The 20,961-nt window shown below is 45.9% G+C and overlaps 1 protein-coding gene across 1 annotated transcript in view; it reads left to right on the forward strand.

The window, feature by feature from the left end:
• Window positions 1-20,961, forward strand: part of MTR (5-methyltetrahydrofolate-homocysteine methyltransferase) — a 107,170-nt gene that overhangs the window by 36,175 nt on the left and 50,034 nt on the right. The window contains exons 13-16 of the mRNA XM_060642920.3: window positions 1,055-1,167; window positions 4,575-4,715; window positions 7,477-7,662; window positions 19,571-19,750. Of these exons, the coding sequence (XP_060498903.2) occupies window positions 1,055-1,167; window positions 4,575-4,715; window positions 7,477-7,662; window positions 19,571-19,750 (620 nt within the window). The remainder of the gene's footprint in view (window positions 1-1,054; window positions 1,168-4,574; window positions 4,716-7,476; window positions 7,663-19,570; window positions 19,751-20,961) is intronic.

Consider the following 20,961-nt stretch of genomic DNA (forward strand, 5'->3'; position numbering starts at 1 on the left):
GCAAAAGCCATTTTCTCTCATTAACAACACCAGCGATGACTGCAGATGCTAATTTTATGCTTATCAGTATTATCTAGTCTCGTTTTTACAATATTGCTATGAAATGTATGAAAAAAGTGTGAAAAAACATCCTTTTATGTCTCTCTTTTATACAATCAGAGGCCACAAAAGAAGCGGCCCTGGTCTGTGTGCTGAAATAGCTGGACGGGGCTTGGAACCCGGGGCTGGCCGTCCCCAGATCCTGCCAGACCCTGTCTCCTCGTGCTTTAAATATCATTGGAACAGAAACAGATAACAGCGTTTTCTGTAGTGATAACTTTGCACCGCCTGTTGCTTTTTACCTCGGTTAATGTGTTCCTAATTGTAAAGCTGGTATTTGCCCCTAACGTGGCCCGTACCAGGGGAGATGTTACGTCCCCTTGGCAAATAAGGCAAGAGGTGCAGACAGCCCGAGTTGCGTTTCCCAGAGTCCGCTCACGAGTGGAGGGTGTGCCGTGGCGACTCCGGTCTCCCAGGGCTCATCCTGGGTCCTTCCTGGTGACCCAGTCCGACCTTGCTGGTCCCGGGCTCTTGGCCTCTGGGTCAAAGACAGCAGGTAGAGTTCTGAGCACGCTGCCGGGGGGATGAAGGAAGCTTGCCCCGGCTGGCTTCCCGCTGATCTCCCAAGTGGCCAGCTGCGAGCAATCCTTTGGCTCCTGACCTCCCGGCCTTGGCCCCACGCTCTTGGTGAAATAGGGGTATGATGATAATTTTTCCTTGTTTATCAAAGCTGGTATGATGCAGTTCCTTAGAAAAATTTTGAACTGAAAAGCCCTGAAATACTTGTTTTGAGAGTTGTGGTTGTAAGTGCAGCCGTAACATACAGCTTTGTCATGTTTAAAGATTTCTGGGGGAAGAAGGCCGTGGTCCTTCCTCACCCCGCATTAGGCGTCCTGTGTAGCCAGGTGCGCTGTGCCGCCAAAACTTTTCTTTCTCATGAAAGCGCTTGTTTTCTGTCTGTCTCGTATCATCATGTGAATTTCCAGAAAGTTCTCAAAATGCTTCTCCTTTTAAGGTCTAGAGCCCTTCAGGATCGGACCGTACACCAACTTTGTTAACATTGGAGAGCGCTGTAACGTGGCAGGATCCAGGAGGTTTGCTAAACTCATCATGGCAGGAAACTATGAAGTGAGCATCTTAGTAAGACCCTTGAGGCAACTGCCATGTCGTCGGCTAGACGGCCTGTCAGTGAAACCGCTCTGCCTCTGAGAGAGTGATTTGCAGCGCGGTGGGGACTGTGAGGAGAACGGTCATGCATGTTAGCAGCGGGCTGGGCAGCTGGGAGGGGAGGCTTCGGGAGACCGAAGCCGTTCTTACTAACGTTGGTCGAAAAGAACCTCCCTGGGGATGTGAAGTGGGGTGAGATGGGAGGGATCCGCGTTCCGACCTTTTCTGTTAATTGTGAGATAAATTTAAAAATTTGAGGGTACTCTGCATTTTGGCCTCTCACAAATCCTTCTAGGGAAAGAGGAAGCCGAGAAAATTCCTGTCCACTTCCTCATAACCGCATCAACCAAGTGACTCGTAGTGTTTCTGATTCTGCTGGCTCTGGACTGACACAGACAAGCAAACAGAAAAGAAGGACGAGGCCCCTGTCTTGGAAAGTTTACGTGATAGTTTAGCCACAGTATTTTCAGGCTCAGTCACCCTGCGCGTAAGCAAAATCTGATCCCAAAAGTGCCTCCCCTAAGCATCTGGATAGATTTTTTTTTTTTCTTATTAAAATCAGAAGTTAAAATTGGAGGAGTTTAGTCTGATTTATCTTATCATCAGCTGTCACCGAGGTTTTGCTTTAGGAAGTAGGTCTTCCAGACACCAGTATCAAACCGGACTTAGTTTTACTCACCGAGAAAGGGCCCGTCTGTCATCCTTTGCGGCCCTCCAGCCAAGCCTCTTAGCCGGTTCCTGGCCATCGTGTCAGTCTTTTTCCCTGTGCTCCTGCTGCTGCTCGCTGCCACTGTGTGCTTCTGTCACCCCAGGCCAGAAGCTGCCACAGGGTGACATTTTTTTGCAGATGGGATAAAATCCAGACTCCTTAGGCCACTATTCAGTTCTCTCCATGCAGGCACCAGACCTCTCTCATATCCTGGTCTGTCATTCGAATATTCCAGGAGGCTTGCTTCTGCCCCGCCCCTCCCTCCCCCATGCCGTGCCTTTTTTTTTTACATGTCTCTTCCCCTCTAAAATCCTCATGAGCCTTTGTGGTTCTATGGCGTGCCATGTTTCTATTTATGTTTTGATTCTTAGGGTCATTCTGTAGCATCCCTTTCAGCCCTCAGATTTGACAGATTTGACACGGAGAACAGAGGGCGTTTTAGGAAGATGCAAGCAGATGGGGGTAATAGTGTCTAGCATTTAGGGGCGCCTGGGTGCCCCAGTCGTTTAAGTCTGACTTCAGCTCAGGTCATGATCTCACGGTTCGTGAGTTCGAGCCCTGCATCGGGCTCTGTGTTGACAGCTCAGAACCTGGAGCCTGCTTCGGATTCTGTGTCTCCCTCTCTCTCTGCCCCTCCCCCGCTTGTGCGCACTTTCTCTGTCTCTCAAAAATAAACAAACATTAAAAAAATTTTTTGTTTTAGTAAGGTCTTACTATGGGCCAGTCGTGGTGCTCAGCACTTTACGTCACTGTTGAACCCACACAGACCTGTGAGATGGGTATTATTATTATCCCCATCTTACCGATGGGCCTTTGGGGCAAGTTAAACTACTTGCCTGTTGTTTTCCGTCAAGTAAGTGATAGACCCCCAGTGTTCTCTGCTGTCTCTGCCTAGAGTCCACAGGACGAGGAGGCGGTGGAGGCTGGAATGGGATCAGTAGGGGTGACTCCTTATTTGATTCTAATTTCCCTTGAAGTAACGATCCCTCAAGGCTTGGCGGTTTGCTGGGAAGAGCACTGGCCTAAAAGAAACCCCAGTGCTGAGTGTTGCTCACCTTGTACACATGACTTCATCGTAGTGAGCCCGTGTGGGAGGCTCGGACCTCCACGCTCTCACTCCGTGACTCTTCTGGAATAGAGAGGCGGGGTGTTGGCATCTCTGCTGTCCGACTCTTGATCGCCAGTCTTGCCAGGTTGCCCCGTCTCCTCTCTGCTTCCCCCAGTCTGTCCCCCAGGGGCCAGCCGAAGACTCTCCCTCTCGGGTGGCTTCCTCCATTTCAGTTCGCAGAGACTTGGCCCTTCCCTGCTGCTCGGGCAGCCTTGGCGCTGGACTCACCCCGAGTGGGGGAGCACTGCCAGCTGTTCTGTGGGCCGGTGTCGTCCGCCCCCGGCCAGGTGCGAGCCCTTCCAGGATAGGGATGGGGACGCGTGCTGGAAAACACTTTTTGGTTTTGATTTTGAATTTTGTTGTTGTCTTTTTCCCGTGTAACCTTGGGTCATCACGAATGGTCTTTCCTTGGGCAATGCCAGAGGCTCCCATGTCTGCTCTATCATAGTGATGCCTTGACAGTTTCTATGTGGCTTGCTTAAGCCAGGGAAAAATTAGGACAACATCAGAAGCTACCGTTGATTTTATCCTTACTTATTTTATTACGTTATGAAGTGGACTGTGAAGACCCAAAATAAACTCTGTTTTATCAATTAGCATTTATAGAACGTGTATATTTTGCCCAGCATTGTTCAGAGGAGAGCAGGAAAGCAGGACCTTTCTAGAGTCCTAAACACTTAACGCTCTATTTTGAGGAATAAGCTGATACTCCTGAAATCACGAGGACAGGATGATGTCGTAAACCATGCCATAATGATCACAGCTGTCACAGAAGTTGGGAGGCGGCAGAGCGTTGTGGAATAAGCAGTGTTTCCCACCTGAAGGATGTTCTCTGGAACACTGATCCTACAAGATATTCCTTAAATGGTCGTAAATGGGAAATGCTGCGTATTATATCCTGTTCTTGGATATTTGCAGTGCGTAATAGTGTATTACAGGATTTGAAAAACCTTCCAGTATAAAAATCTGCTGAGTTTTATTTAACTCCTATTTCATGTAACTCTTACCAATAGGCGGCAACATGCTTTGCATGTCTTGGCAAACACTGAAGAGCAACAGAAGTTTTGGATGGTTTCTCTGAGGACTTCTTTTGGAGGAGATGGGGCTTGAGCTGGGTCCTAAACAGTATAGAAGGGAAGGAGATTGTATTTCAAGCAGGGGGACGATGTGACCTGTGACTCGGAAGTGGAAAAGACGTGGCTGGGTGAAGGGAACCAGGAGGGGAGGAATGGGGGAGTTCAGTTAGGTAAGAAGACGGGGCCAGGTCACGGCAGGCCTGGGACACCAGGCTGGGGAGTGTAGCTTCTCTATGGCAGGAAAAACAGCACCTTGGTGGATTCCGAGTGATGAAATTACGTGACGGAGGAGATGTTAAAGAAGGGTCAGTCATCCGTCTGTGATGATTGGTGGGAGGAGAGCGGGCCCAGGGTTGGGGTGGCTGGCCAGTCTAGTCTGATTTGGAAGGACTGCCGGGAAGGTAGGGATGACTTTGCCTGCCTTCTCTCGGGTCGCCCTCTCCTAATGCTGCCTCCTCTGGCATTCTTTCCTCAGGAAGCTCTGAGCATTGCCAAAGTGCAGGTGGAAATGGGAGCCCAGGTGTTGGATATCAACATGGATGATGGGATGCTGGATGGTACAAGTGCAATGACCAGATTTTGCAACTTTATTGCTTCTGAGCCTGACATTGCCAAGGTTGTACAAAATGTTTATTCCCCAAGGGAGTTCACCTGCCCTCACTCTGTCACTCATTTAACCTTGTCATTTGTCCCATGGGTCTGTCCTCTCATACACTGGTTTTCTGGTTTCTTACGGTGAACACCCAACAGTTTCTGATTGTCAGTTTCTCCTTTAATGGCAGCCTTTTGATATAAACCAGAGAGAGCTGTGACTTCAGCTCGGCTGTTTCCAAGGCTTCTGGAATTGCTCACAAGAATTGAGTTTCCTCTGATATCGGGATGGCCTAGGAACCTGCTTACCATGTCTCTGAAGGATGCAATCACCCGCTTTTACCAAGTCATGGGTTCCATTTCTAACACAGGGGCGCTCAGCCAGTTCTTCTTTTTTTTTTTTAAATTTTTTTTTTTTTTTTTTTTTAACGTTTATTTATTTTTGAGACAGAGAGAGACAGAGCATGAACGGGGGAGGGGCAGATAGAGAGGGAGGCACAGAATCGGAAGCAGGCTCCAGGCTCTGAGCCATCAGCCCAGAGCCCGACGCGGGGCTCGAACTCGCGGACCGCGAGATCGTGACCTGAGCTGAAGCCGGACACTTAACCGACTGAGCCACCCAGGCGCCCCAGCCAGTTCTTCTTTATTGCAGGAAGAAGAGACCCATTTGGGCTTATCAGAGTAAACAAAATTATAAAACAAGATTAAATTGAAGCATTCTATGTGAGCTTTTACATTTGTTCTTTAAAAGATGAAAGTTAATTGTGTCCAGTTTAAAAAATATTTTTTAGATGGATTCTAAAATCTTTAAACATTTTACTTCATTTTCTACCATTGAATTTGTGGTGAGAAGTGATTTGTGAAGTTCTTCTTAAAGGAAACTTCCTAGTGCTTTGAGGGACGAGGCTGTCTGCTTTTCATTAGGCCCATGGCAAACGCTTAAGTTAGACATCTTGTGGTAAGCAGTGAATTACATCGACCCGTCTTTCATTTGTGTCTTAAAACTCCTCAGTAAAAAGCCCTGTCACTCCTCTGGGAGTAAATATTTTGAGAATTTAAGGTGCGGAGAAACCAAATGACTTGTTCCAAGTCCATCAGAATGAGCGGGGGAGCAGCTTTTTATCTGCTGAGCGGTGGGAAGGGGGCTCTACTGGGGTCGGAAGACTCTCCTCACGGTCCCAGGCAAGTCCGCTGACTGTTGACCCGAGTTTCTTTCCGCTGCTTTGTCTGACTCGTGAATCGTGAACATAGGAGTGCCTCAACAAGGACCAGCCTTAAGTAACCGAAGACCTTATGAATTACTGTTCTGATTGGTCCAGTAATTTTGTCTTGATCTCTCCTGGTTTTGCCCTCCTACCACAATTTACTTGAGACCAAATTATGAACGACTGGAGTCGAGCATAAAAACGTGTGACTAGCCCATATTACCAGCACAGCCGGGACACCAAACTCAGCCAGCGGTTTAGAAAGTGGGCCTGGTATCGTCACTGGTGCCTGACCCCTTTCCTAGCAAACCTGTCACTGCCAGTGTGGTAAGAAAGAGCAGAGTCGATGGCTCCCTTGTTCCATCATGCTCTGCTTTGGAAGAGTGGCCTACGGACGAGCCGACTGCCCTGGGAACCTTCCCTGCATTCTCCTGCCCTGCTCTCTCTCTGCCCTAGGTGCCCTTGGGAGGCGAGGTGCCTCCGAGACATGCTGCTCACCTGCCCCAACGTTACCCACACTTCATGGCACTGTGTGTCTAGTCGTTTATCTTAACAAGCTTGGGGAAGCCCGGGAGCCTCCTGCTCCATCAGTGCCCCCCAGTCTAGCACGGGGCCTGACGTGGGCGTCACTTTAAGTAATGGAGCTTAGATCAGCTGCCCTCTTTCATTTCTTTGCTTGAAGCTAGTCCTGCCTTGGAACCCTTACTTACTTTTACTTTTCCTGGAACAGAGGCACGAATGCACAGAGACTGTTAAAAATGAACCCGTTCTCATCTGTGCGTTCCAGTTTTGTCCTTTATTTTAGTTATATGCTTTTATTAAATATTACATCTTTTCCTTTCTAATAGTAAAACGCTTCTACTTCTAGAACTCTTCTAAACACCCCCGCCCCCAGTCAGGAAATTGATTTTCTTTTCTTTCTCTTTTTAAAAAAAATTTTAATGTTTATTTATTTGTGAGAATGAGTCAGGGTGTAAGCATGGGAGGGGGCGGAGAGAGAGGGAGACACAGAATCCGAAGCAGGCTCCAGGCTCTGAACTGTCAATGCAGAGCCCGATGTGGGGCTCAGACTCAAGGACCATAAGATCATGACCTGAACTGAAGTCAGATGCTTAACCGACTGAGCCACCCGGGCACCCCAAGAACTTGATTTTCTAAAGGGAAGATTGAATTTGAATAACTTGGCTGGAAGGCTGTTCCCAAGGGTGTACAAGGCTGAGCATTAACCCCAGAGTCAGATCAGGGATTTTCTGAATCCTGTTGGAGATTTAGTTTAGGCACTCGAAAGCGTAACCTGGAAATGAAGCCGGTGAGCTGACCTCTGGTTTCATTTCAGTGTTTAGTCGTGATCTTTGATTTATAAATTCCTGGTTTCTACGTGGGGTCTCTTGTAAGACTGGAATTACTCCCAAGTATTTTGGGCTTTAAGAACGAGTACCTTAAAATCCTCTTTCTGCCACACTACTATTATTTGTTTGTTGTTTTCCTAAATAAGAAATAAGGAATATTTGGGAGCCCTTGGGTGGGAGTTTGTAGTGACTTGTAATTTTTCTGTGACTTTTCTTGCCCTTCTGATCTCAGGTGCCCTTGTGCATCGACTCCTCCAATTTTGCTGTGATTGAAGCCGGGCTGAAATGCTGCCAAGGGAAGTGCATTGTCAATAGCATTAGTCTGAAGGAGGGCGAGGGCGACTTCCTGGAGAAGGCTAGAAAGATTAAGAAGTTTGGAGCTGCTGTGGTGGTCATGGCGTTTGATGAAGAAGGGCAGGTGAGTGAGGACTTTGGACTGAGCTCCATCGCGTTACACGGGCTAGACCAGGCAGCGGAAGACAGTAGAGTCCAGAACACCATAAGTACCATGTGGGTGTGCACGGGTAGATACACACGTCACGCACGTGTACAGATACTCGTCGCTACAAGTAGGAAAATCTGACATATTCTGAAGTCTTTGTATCAGTTGAGGAAGGTATTATTCAGTGAATGCTATTAGACCGACTGGCTGTGCGTTTGGAAGAAAATAAAGTAGAGCCCCATTTCCCACCGTATCCTAAAACGCAGCCTACGTCAGTGAACGATCTTAACGGAAAAAACAAAATTCTGAGGAGTATATGGGCACTTACCCATCTAAACTTGGGAAGCCAGGAGGAAAATTAATAGAGGTATCCACCTGAAAATGTTTAACTTTCTGGGGTGAAGGACATGGTACCATCTACAACATGAGTGGTAGCAGTGGGTTAACATCCCCAACATGCAACGTTTCTGTAAATTGGAAGATGAAACACCCAAATCAAGCCAAAAGAAGTCTAGACAAAGGAAGTGAATAAGCAGTTTATAGAAAAAGAAAAGCAAAGAGCTAATAAATCTAGGAGAAGATACTATAGTTTGTAGTGATTAAGGAAATAAAAAATGAAGCATTAATAGGATATTTATTTTTTTAACCAAAGAGAAAAATCTCTTTTGCACTCTTCTGGATTATTTGAATTTTTCTCCTAGTGAAAACATATCTTTTGGACAAAATCAGTAACACTTTAGTCACAAACAATTTTACTCTAAAACTACAAAAAGCAGAGAAAGGAAAGAAAAAGGACATATAATTCCACTACTCGTCAGTCATACAGAATAAGAAGTCAGTATGTCCCGATCTGAAACCACGCCTACCCTCCAGTTAACTGGCATTTTTTTCCTCAGCTTATACAGACACACATGTATCCACATAAGTCTTGTTTTATTAAATAAAACCGGGATCATGTTGTCAAATGGCTCCTCTCGTCATGTCCCTGCCACGGTATCAGGGAGGGGCAGTGGGAAGCTTGAAACATAATGTCAAGCGAGCGAAGGGTGTGCAGTGATTATGTTGTATTGATGCCTTATACCTCACGTGACTTTTAGAACCATTTTTGTGTCTCTTCAGTATTTTTTAAAAACAATGAAAAAAAAATTCCATCCCTTGTGAGTCAGCCCCCACCACCCCCCGACCCCAGGAATCTCATAATAGGTTGATACGTGAAGGTACGTGTTCAAGCTCCTCGTGGTGTTATGGTAGCAGAAACTGGCAAAGAGTCTGACAGTCCATGAGTAGCGGATGCCGCACAGAGCGCTGCGTACCGGCTAAACGGGATGAGGTGTGGAACCAGGTCCACAATATATCGAAAAATGGGGAAAAAAGGCAGCATGATCCCGGTTTTATTTAATAAAACAAGACTTATGTGGATATATGTATGTCTGTATAAGCTGAGGAAAAAAATGCCAGTTAACTGGAGGGTAGGCGTGGTTTCAGATCGGGACATACTGACTTCTTATTTTGTATGACTTATGAGTAGTGGAATTGTATGTCCATTTTCTTTCCTTTCTCTGCTTTTTGTAGTTTTAGAGTAAAATTGTTTGTGACTAAAGTGTTACTGATTTTGTCCAAAAGATATATTTTCACTAGGAGAAAAATTCAAATAATCCAGAAGAGTGCAAAAGAGATGATTTTGGTAATGGACATGTATTGAACCTTGACTCCTACCAAGCAGGCACGCTACGCACGTTAAATCAGCTTTTTGCCCCAGCATAGAAGTGTTGGCTACGTTTTATTATTTTTTTCGTAATCCACGTGAGGAAACCAAAGCGCTTGCGTCCCTGTTGTCACACAGGTGGCTGGTGCTAGGATTTGAGCCCGGATCTGGTGTCATTCACCAGCGTCTTTGCTAAATGGTCGGGTGAAAGAACCCAGGGTAAGGCTATCCGGGGAAGAGTTGGCTGTTTTAGAAAAAGCCACCTCAGAAAGTCCTTCTGAAGAGGAAACACATTAAAAACCTGAACTAAACGAGAAAGCCGTGGGACCATTTAGGAAAAGAGGAGAAGTTCTCAAGAATTAAACATTTTATATAAGTGAATTTACACCTGCCGTTCTGGAACCTTCCCCCGACTCGGCAGAGTATCGGCATCTTCCTATCTTGGTAAATATGAGTTATAACTCCGTCTCTCATGGTTGCGTTAGATTCCAGGATTTGTGTTTTCCTTAGTCTGATATTGAATGACATTACAGTTGTTTCTAATTTTTTAGTGAAAGGAACATGGCCGGCAAATTCCTGAATTCATTCAGCTATTTCCTCTGGGAGATGGTTGTCCTCGGATGTGCGGGTGTTTAACATTTGGACACGTACCATTAAGTCCTCCTGCAAAGTTGTTATCCAGGCCTCTTCCCCTGCCAGTTCAGTGTGGTGAGACCTTCTGGCATTGTTTTTATTTTTATCTAAGATGTCTATGTAGGTAGTTACAGAGGCAACTACCGCTGTGTGGGTTTTTCTAATACCCAGAAGCCTCCAGCCCTCTAGCCCCCCAGCGGCAACCATGTCAGCTTTTATCTGATACTCACAGCAGTTCCCTCCTTGTCTTCGAATCCCAGTTTTAGGTATTATTTATTGCCTCTCTATAGTGGGGATGAGTTTGGCGTTTTTACTATCCTCTGTACCCCCACTTCACACATCTTTACTTGTATCCCCCCCATCCTCCCACTACGGTTAATTTTAGTTGTGTCTATTTTCGGTGCTCACGTCACTAAGCAACGTACAAGCCCAGACATGTGGTCGTATGCGACAGTTCCTTTTCTTTCCTGCACCCTGTTTGCTTTCCGTGAAATCAGTACTTTCCGTCTGCTTTGTTTCTCGTACAGTTTATTTTCAAAATATCCTCTAGTTGTGTAAATTTCCAGTATCCAGTGTATCCAAACACAGTCAGAAGATGGTCATTTAAATTTCTTGAGGAATGCTGTCTTCAGGTCTTCTGACACAGTCTGGGAAGGTCGTAGTCTGACTGGCAGCTGGCCCTGTGAAGCGTCCCTCGCCGTCCTCCTGGGTATTCCTCTTACTCCTCCCTTAGATTTTTAGATCTCCTAATTGCCTCATTCTTTTTTTTTTTTTTTTAATTAAGACATTTTTTAATGTTTATTTATTTTTGAGAGAGAGAGAGAGTGCGAGCAGGAGAGGGGCAGAGAAAGAGGGAGACACAGAATCCAAAGCAGGCTCCAGGCACGGAGCTGTAAGGACAGAGCCTGATGCGGGGCTCGAACTCACAGACTGGGAGATCATGACCTGAGCCGAAGTTGGACACTCAACCGACGGAGCCACCTGGGTGCCCCTGCCTCATTCTTGGTTTGAGCTCTCCTGTGGTGAAGTGCATTCTCTGTCACCTTCCTAAGAAAGAAAACATGGCGGTAAAATTTTTTGAACCCTACGTGTCTGAAAATGGCTGTATTCTACTTTTATACTAATCGACAGTTGGACGGGGGTATAGGATAGAGGCTTGGAATTCTTTCCCCTTTGCTTTGAAAACATGGTCTTCTGGTTTCCACTAGGGCTGTTCTAACCCTTCGTTCTTTATTGTGAAACCTATTTATTTTCCTACTTTCTGGATGCTTCTCGGATCTTCTCTGTCCATGGTGTTCTGAAATCTCTTGATGATGAGCCATCTCTCATGAGGTACACTCAGTGGTCTCTTTTGATTTGGGAAACTTGAGGCCACAGTTGCAGCAAGTTTTCTTGAATGTTTTTATCTTCTCTTTTCGCACATGTGGTATTCAGATATTGCATGTTTTGGAAAGGTTGCCTAGTTTTCTTTTCTTTCCTGTTTTTTCAGCCCTAGCATTTTGCTGTGCTCAGTGTGAGATTTCTACACCTGTATTTATTCTCCAGACTCTCTATCGAGTCTTATTTCTAGGAGCTCTTTCTCTTTTTGTTATCTAAGTGTTCTGTAAGAAATTGGTATAGAAATCTGTTATTAGTTGATGGAGGCAGATACTGGCTTTAATTCTTTCAAGTGCATCTTGAGCCCCTGGTGTGTGCCAGGCCCTAGGAAGATAGGGCATAAATGTGCAATGTGCATTTTTAGGGTGCACAGGGAGTAAGAAATAAAAACACAGGTCACACACACCGGTCAACATAAACATGTTGGATGTACAGTACTTGGGAATAATTTGTACATAGGTGGGATTTAAAGCAGGACGACTGTGTCTCCAAAGGAATGACTGTAGAGCAGAGGTCCCAGGACCAAGTGCATCTTGGAGCTGCAGTGCTCAGGGCCGGGGAGAGGAGGAGACCCCATGAGAAGAGTTCGAGGAGGAGCAGCCCGTTTGGTAGGAGAGGAACCAGAAGACGGGTTTCACTGGGAAGCCAAGTGAAGAACAAGCAAGAAGGGCCCGATGAGCTATTTTAAAGAGCTGTGGTTAGATCAAGTAGGATGAGACAAAGAATTTATCACTGGATTTAGAACTGGGGTAGTTGATGATCTTGCTGTACTGTTTCCAAGGAGATGAAAGCTTAATTGGAGTGGGTTCAAGAGAGAATAGGAGAATTGGAGGCAGCAGGTGTAAACAACCTTTTTTGAAGAGTTTTGCTCTAAAGGGGAACAGAGGAATAGCGTGGAAACCAGAGATGGGTAGGGGGTTAAGAAAGGGCGCGCGCGTGTGTGTGTAGACGGATGATGTGACGATATGTGTTTGCAAGCCGATGGGATTGATCTGGTAGAGAAAGAGGAATTAATGCACCAGGGAAAGGGGGTGTTTGCTAGCTCTGTGACCTTGTAAGTGGGGAGGGCCGGCAATCAGTGTGCAGGTTGGGGGCGGGGGGGCAGTGTGCTCACACTGCTGGAGTGAAGTTGGAAGCGTGCAGATCCAGAGGCACGCTAGGCGGTGTTCCGGGGGAGTCTGTAACTGCTTGTTTTCTCAGTGAAGCAGGCAGCAAGGTCAGCTCAGAATGGGAATGCAGTGTCGTGTGCTTTGCCAGCAGTGCGTCTGTGTGTAGCCAGTCTGTGTGTAGCCGGCAGCCTCCATGGAGAAGGGGTCTCTGCCGGGGCTTTTAAAAACCATGCACAGCCCTGGACTCCCCGCTTTCGGTTCCTGGCTCGTGTGGTCTGGGGTGAGACCTGGGCTAAGTAATTTTTTTTAATTTTAAATTCCAGTATAGTTAACATACAGCGTTACATTCGTGTTAGATGTACCATGTAGGGATTCGGCAATTCTGTACATCACCCTGTGCGCCTCGCCTCGAGTGCCCTCCTTAATCCCCATCACCTCTTTCACCCGTCTCCCCACCCACCTCCCTTCTGGTAACTGTCGGCGTGTTCCCTGTAGTTAACAAGAGTCTATTTCTTGCCTAGCCTGTCCCTTTCTTCTTTTCGTTCCTTGGCTCATTTGTTTTGTTTCTTAAATCTGGCTTCAGGAATTTTGAGGCCTTAGAGGTGATGTGTATACTGTGATTGGAAACCAGCAGCGTGTATCTCGGTCCTCGGAGCAACCACCTGGGGGTAGCTGTCCTCCCATGTTAGAGTGAGTCAAGGTCAGATGGTTAGGACGTGCTGGAGGTAGTTCGGATCCCTGATCTGCCAGTTTGAATACTGATGCGTGTTTCCAAGTCCTGTGTAACTTACCCCACGCTTTGTCCGTTCGCATTGCACAGTGTCCGGTCTGGTCTGAGAACGAGCTTTCCCAATGTAGATTTGAATGTGACTAGAAGTAAAAAGCAAGTGTAGGGAAAGAATCGTTTTAACCTAGTTACGAAAGAATGCAGATTAGAGCGATATTAAGGTAATGTTTTATCTGTACTAAGTCGGTGAAAGTAAACTTAAAAATGATCAAGGCCTGTGCTGGTACAGCAGTAGAAACAGAAAGCTTATTCATCCTAGAGCCTAGTATCAGGCTGGGACGGTCCTTTTGAAAGATGCCGTAATACCTGCCAAGACATATAAAAACGTTCATACCCTTTGAGCTAATGATCTCATTTCTGGGAAATTATCCCAATAAAAGAATTCGGCAGCATTAAGAACACTATATACGCAAAGATTTTTCACCAGCTTTATTGAAGAAAAAGACACCTAAATGCCCAGCTGGAGAGAAATTGTTAGCTTAGATTACATCATTCTGTTGGGATATTATTCAGAGTATTCAAATATTAATTACGAAGACTATGGCAGGGTGACAGTGCTTATAAAATGTAAATAAAAAACATAAAACCAAAAATTATTTAGACACTGTATACATGACAACGTAAAAACTACATTTAATAAAGATCAGAAGAAAATGCTGTAAAGGAAAATAATTGTTACTATAAGGCAGTAGAACTAAAGATTCCTTTTAAATACTGCTTTCCCTATTTAAAAATAATTTTTCTGTATGATTATAGACATATATGTTTACTGAAGAATTATAAGAAATTACAAAGAACAAAACAAAAAAAATTCACGTATTTGCAAAGCTCAGAAGCCAACAATACAGATATTTTGGTTATTGTAAAGGCATGTCTTCTGTCAGTGAATTCTCCTCACACTCTTGGGTGTAGAAACAGTTAAGAACCAAGATTTGCTTTGCTTGGATGACATGGTTGCTTCTAAGGAGAAAGCCTTTCTCTTAAACATTTGTTTTTGAGAGAGAGAGAGAGAGAGAGAGAGGGAGAGAGAGAGGCAGAGAGAGGGGGGAGACAGAATCCCAAGCAGGCTCTGCACCATCAGCGCAGAGCCCGACGCGGGTCTCGAACCCCCGTGAGATCATGACCTGAGCTGAAATCAAGAGTTGACACTTAACCAACTGAGCCACCCAGACGCCCCGAAAGCCTCTCTCTTAAATGGAAAAACTGTTGGAACTGAACAGAAGGGGGAACTCACGCCTGCTTTTGTTGCAGTATCTGGCTGCCGTCTTCGGTTTATGTTTGTGATTCATGTTGCACTGAAAACTGCGAGGTCAAGGTCGGATGTGGCTGAGGGGGCTCTGGCCCTGAGACTTCTGGAGTAAAAGGCAAATAAGGAAGCGTTTCTTTGTCTTTTGCTGATGTTCATAGTTTTGATTGCCTGTTATTTTAACTCCTTTATCCTTGAAATTTCTATGGGAAAATAATGTTATTACTACTAGATTTAATTTTCCTTTTCTAATTGAAATGATTATTTTGATAGAATAATTTTTGATAATGTGAGGTTTCTTAGAAATATAATTATCACCTAAAAGGATGGGCTTATATCATTTTTGTTTGCACGTGTGCAAACTAATTTCAAAGGATCAGTATCCTATAAATGCATCCGTTATATTCACATTTTCCTCTGTTAAATGATTTGAAGATAATTTTCCAACTTATGGAGAAATAAAGCCCCATTGGGATAGTGATTAAAATTTAACCCTAACCTAGAGTATGATGATATCTTAGCAATATTCCTAGTTGTCATTTAGGAGCATAGGATGTCTTTCCAGTTATTATTAATGAGGTTTTATAGTTTTTCTTAAATAGAGAATTTCGGGAACCTTCCTAGGTGTTTTGTGTCACTTTGTTGTTGTGGTTGGCTTATTTTTTCCTTTCGTAAATATTTTTCCTTTGGTAATGATCTTTTAGATTTTTATTTCATGACAGCTTCTCTGTTGAATTTAGATAAATTGATACTGTTTTTCAGTTGAATGTCTTGTATTTTCCAGGAAGCTATGCACCATGGTATCGTAAATGGTTCTAGGAAAGGGAAGTAATAGTTCTCAGTTTTCCCTTTATTTTTACCTTGCTGAAGGTAGTTGACCCACGCCTAGGAGCTCATTCTCAACGTTTTCTCCTCTGATCCTCTCCGAGCTTTGTTAACATCCTACAAGTATTTCTGCATTTCAGAGGCCTCCTATTCAGTGGCTATGGAGAGGTCACCACTGCCCAGTTAAGCTTACGTGATTGGATATTTCTGTTCTTGGGCCTTTCCTTCTCAGGTGGACTATAGGTCTGAAGTCCTTGCAAAGACTTTTCCAGATTGCTTTCGGAGGCGGGAGTTCATGACAGGGATGTGAGGAACAGAAGGCCTCCGTGCCTCTCTTGGTCCCCAGGCCTCCACGGAGCCTGGGACGCTCGTTACCTCACAGGAGTAACAGCACAGCTGGGGGACCTCCAGCTCAGGCTCTGGCTTCCCAGCGCGCCTGGCTTTCCTCTTTGTGATGGAGAAGATTTGAATGGGGTCGCTTGGCCCTAGCTAGGAAATGGTGCTGCTTCACCTGGGCCTTAGCATTGGCCTTGCAGAGTACGGTTTTCCAGCACGCGGCTTCTATCTGTAGTTTCTGGAGAAAAAGCCACGGGTAGGCGTTGGATCATGATCATGACTACACAAATGAGTCTGGCCTCTGATTTCCTCATCTGCTGTGTCCCCAGTGGTCACATCTGAGACCCTGTCCTCCCTAGTGTTAGCATACTGTGGAGATTGTCTCTGTGTCTCATTGCCCTGTCTCCTGTCTCGTCCATTTCCCCCTCAAAGTCTGAGTCCCTGGCAGCCAGATTTTCTGCCTTGCGCATGAGCTGTGCCAGGGGCACCCCTCCCTTCCTTCAGGCGAGGGGTGAACCAGGGGCCCTCCAGGTTGGCCTTGCATTTCCAGCGACCCCAGTGCACTCCTCCACCGTGGGCAGGGTCTCCACCGTCTTCATCCCTGGCTTTCACTTCTGCCCTCGTGATGCTGGGTTTCCTAACACCTGCCCGTGGCTGCCTGTGTCCGTCCACACATTTGCCACCATGGAGAATCCACTCAGAAGGCTTCTGAACTAAGCCCACGCCCTCTGTGGTTTTGGAAAGCCAGAGTGTTTTTCCTTGTAAACTTCTTTCTTCAGGTTTCTTCCTTCTGACTCATCGGTGCCCTGCTGATGGTGGCACCCATGTCCCTATCACTTCTGGCTTGGATTTCGTGGCAGCAGGATGGGCCTCCTGCTCATTCTTAACTAAAGCATCTGCCTACTGATGGCTGTCCGGCTTTCTGCAGCCTAAGAGTAAATCGGGTAGATGGCGAGATCATAAATGGCCTTTATTCCTTCCTTCTTGACCCTGAGATTTGTGGACTCATCCCTGAGGTTTTCTCATCGCTTGACCTGAAAAGGTGCCGCCTCACCGATCCAGGACCCCAGCTTGGCTTTACGGGAGAATCGCCAGGGGCTCCTAAAGATATCGTTGCTTAGCTCTCTTCTCAAGGTCCTGATCTAACCGGTCTAGGGGGAGGTCCAGGTATTAGAAAACACACAAGGAGCCCCACAGATGACAGTGTGTGACCAGAGTGTAGAACCCTTGTGAACAGAGGGAGGCTCCCGTTCTCTTCTTTCCCTGGACCTCTCTTCTGGATCCTGTGAGATCCTCTGGCATGACTGTAGCTTGCTAGCGTGTTTATCTCCTAACCCTGGTTGAGGAACATGACAGAAAAAATCCTGGCGAATCTAACGTGATATGACCTGCTTCTGGCAAAGGTCTGCACACCGAGCCTCTGTTCATTCTGAGATTCATTTGTTTATTCAGTGGCCGGGAGTTGAGTGTCTGTTAATGTGACGGGACTATTCCAGGTGCTACAGGAACAGTTTGACAAGGATGTATCCTTACGGGGCTGAGAGTTGGTGATTCTGTTCTGGCCCGAATAACGAATTCCTGCCCTGTGAGGACCCTCCTGCTTGTTCCGTGGGCAACGCTGCCTCCTGGCACACGGCTGGGCTTCCCTGCTCGCCTGCGCACGACACCCTGAGCCTTCCACACTTGGCCGCGTGTCATTCGTGGCTCAGAGAAGTGAGCAGGACCTGGATCTCTTGACCTACCAATCAAACTAGGCTGTAAGAGACACTGGCAGTGCTGGTAGCCCCAGGCCCCTCTGCCTCCTCTTTTAAGGAGCTTGGTTGGGCCATGAACCTAGAAGCTAGAACCCTTATTGGGCTCACTGGTGAAGGGTGAACCAAAGTCCAAGACTAAAGCCAGCCCTGGACGGCCTGCTCCTGACTGCTTTCTCCAGGCCTACATCTTGGCCTTAACCTTGTCACTCTAACTGAAGGAGTAAGTTGTTGAAGAAATTCATTTAGGGAAGAAGAGAGCTTGCCACCTTCCCTAAACCCTGGAGCGGTGGGGCCACAGAGCCCACTCCTGTCTCCCTTTCCCTTCGCCCTTGGTCCTGCTGAGTCATGGGGGCACTGAACCAGCTGAGGCGACATCTAACCCCACCAGCTGCAGGACGCCGGCAGAGATCGGAAACCAAAGGGAACAGTTGAAAGAATACCAAAGTAGGCAAGCTATTGAAAGCCTGGATCTAAGGGTGAATTCTTTGTGTAATTTCCGGCCGTGCCTTTTCTGGGGGGTGGGGCCTCTCTGAGTGGCCCTCATCTGTGTGCTCACCTGGAGAGCTTGCTCTCTGGAGGTCAGGACACTTAGTGCCCACGTCTAGGCAAGGGCGCCCTCCCTCAAAATAGCTTGTAGACTCAACACGTAGTTCAGTGGTGTTGGCCATTTGTCAGTAACATTTTGCACACAGAATTGTGTGTGGCTTATTTTTTTGGATTGTCATGATAGCAAGTGTTCAGTTTTTCTTCAGAGCAGATTTGATTTTTTATGCAAGAAATCACCTGGGTGAGCCACCTGGGTGGCTCAGTCAGTTGAACATCCGACTCTTGTTTTGGCTCAGGTCACAATCTCACTGTTTGTGGGTTTGAGCCCTGCCTTGGGCTGTGTGCTGAAAGTGTGGAGCCTGCTTGGGATTCTCTCTCTTCCTCCTTCTCTCCCTCTCTCCCTCTCTCCCTCTCTCCCTCTCTCCCTCTTTCCCTCTCTCCCTCTCTGCCCCTCCCCCACTCACACTGTCTCTCAAAAATAAATATTTAAAAAAATATTTAAAATAACTCAGAATGTAATTTGTTGAATAAGCCCTGTGTTGAGGCTGTAAATTTGGTCTGAAGATAGTCTCCATCACAAAGTTCAGAAGGGCTTTGAGTAAAAGCAGTGTTGATTCAGTAAACAGTATTGAGCACATACTTTGGCAGGCACAGTTCTAGGCACAGGGGATACAGCAGGACTGGTGTTCTGGCTCAACAAGTTAATAAATAATAAAACATAAGAATAATAAGTTGCCAAATAAATGCCATTTCTAGAAAGAGGTGCCACGAGGGGGATGGGATGGGGGAAACAGGCAGGGTGGCTGAGGGGACGGTAAGGAAGGCCAAACTGGAAAGAGCTGTCTGGGCTGGGACGTGTGTGATGCGAAGCACAGAGCCATGTCCCTGTGTGTCCCCGGCAGTGGCAGCAGTGCATTTCGCTCTAACGTAGAAGCTTGGCAGGTGTCCAGACCATCAGAGGAGCAGGGGGAAGAGTAGAGTAGATGAGAGCAAACGTTAGGAAATAAACCCGGAGACGTGAGCCCTGGCTGTAAGGCTTGAGGGGCAGCAGCTGGGAGTTTTGAGTCTTGCTGGAATCTGTTCCTTGCTTTCTAGTGTCACCGTTCTGAAGAGTAATATGGATTCTATTTACATTTATGATTTAAGGCACACGTTAATTAGCCAGTGCATGGGGGGTGGGGAAGAAGGTGGGGATTCTTGGATCTTTGTGGAGTATTGGAGCAGGAAAATGCCAGAAACCCTTCAGAAGTGTTGCCTGGGTGATGAGTTAAGGTGCTGCAGGCAGATCTCGACAGGAGGGACGCTGACTCGTTAATTTGTTCCTCAGTAGCGTTTGAGTTTTTACCGTGTGTGTGTATTTTTTAAGAAACTTATTTATTAATATACCACATGTGTGTGTGTGAGATTTTATTTTCACGGACTCAGTGTAGCTGTTGTGCTGGCGACAGTCTGTAAAACCCAAGCATTGGTACCCGAGTGCCTTCGACAAGTGAAATGTGCTTCTGCTTTCATAGATAACACTTCATTTTTCTATCTCAAATTAACGTCTTTTCCTCCCTTCCCCAGGCGACAGAAACGGATGCCAAAATCAGAGTGTGCATCCGGGCCTACCATCTACTTGTGAAAAAACTGGGCTTTAATCCAAATGACATCATCTTTGACCCTAATATCCTCACGATTGGTACTGGGATGGAAGAACATAACCTGTATGCTGTTAATTTTATCCACGCCACAAAAATCATTAAAGTAAGTATGGATGTTTTCTCTTTCCTCCCCAAGACATCCCTCACATTTATCCCATGGCTCCAGTGAGTAGTTGGAGCTACATGATCATTGGCTGGGAATGTCGACATTTTACTCTTAGGTAGTAAATTGGTTTTCGGAAATTTAGGGGCCTTTTTTATTTTTCACGTATGTGTTTTACACTATGGAGTATAACATACATACTGGAGAAAATATATAAAAGGTACAGAGTATAATAAATAAATATGAATCACGTAGTAGTTTTTACATAGGTCATGAAATAGAACGTGCCTAGTGCTCCCATGAGTCTCCCTTCAGATTACGCTCTCATTCTGAATTCTATGATGTAACCATCATCCTGAATTTTATGATACCACTTTGTTGCTTTTCTTTAGAATTTTATCGCTTATGTACAGTCTGTATTTGCAAATTCACCCACTTGGTAAAATTTATTCGTGACCCCAGAATCAGTACTCATGGTACTTTTGCAGTCGTTCACGGACATGCCCGTGTGCAGAGAGGTGAAAAATTCAAGCGGCCCCACCTACACGTTCCCAGATGAGGTCAACAAGGACATACTCTCCTGCTTTTCTCAGCTATCATCCTGCAAACAAGCGTCCATTTCGTGGTCTATTTAAGTGCCATGTTTTTCACATTTTTGAGCATTTTCTTGGTAACTTCTTTCCCTGTTTCAATGGCCCCCAAGTATAGTGCTGCAGTGGCATCTAATGTGCCTGAGTGTGGGAAGGCTGGACATGCCTTGCAGAGAAAATACTTGCATTAGGTAAGCTTTGTTTAGATGGGACTTGTAGTGCTGTTGGCTGTGAGCTCAGTGTTAGTGAATCAATACTATACGTTAAACAAGATGTCTTTACACAAACACACATAAGACAAGTTTATATTTTGATGAGTAGATGAAAATTGTGTGACCAGAGGTTCACGCGAACAGAACTCTGCTTTTCCCTCGGAGCAGTGATTCCGATATTCCTGGATTCATTGTTCACGGTGACTTTATGGAACAAAACTACCACAAATAATCAACTGTGTACCCAGTGCTTTGCCTAGTTTTGAGCTTAATATAAGATCTTGGGGCCCCTGGGTGGCTCAGTTGGTTAAGTGTCTGACTCTCGATTTCGGCTCAGCTGACAATCTCATAGTTTGTGAGATTGAGCAAGGAGCCTGCTTGGGATTCTCTCCTTCTCTCTCTCTCTCTC

Source organism: Panthera onca, chromosome D2 (genome assembly GCF_046562875.1).
Source record: "Panthera onca isolate mPanOnc1 chromosome D2, mPanOnc1 haplotype 2, whole genome shotgun sequence".
Taxonomy (NCBI): domain Eukaryota; kingdom Metazoa; phylum Chordata; class Mammalia; order Carnivora; family Felidae; genus Panthera; species Panthera onca.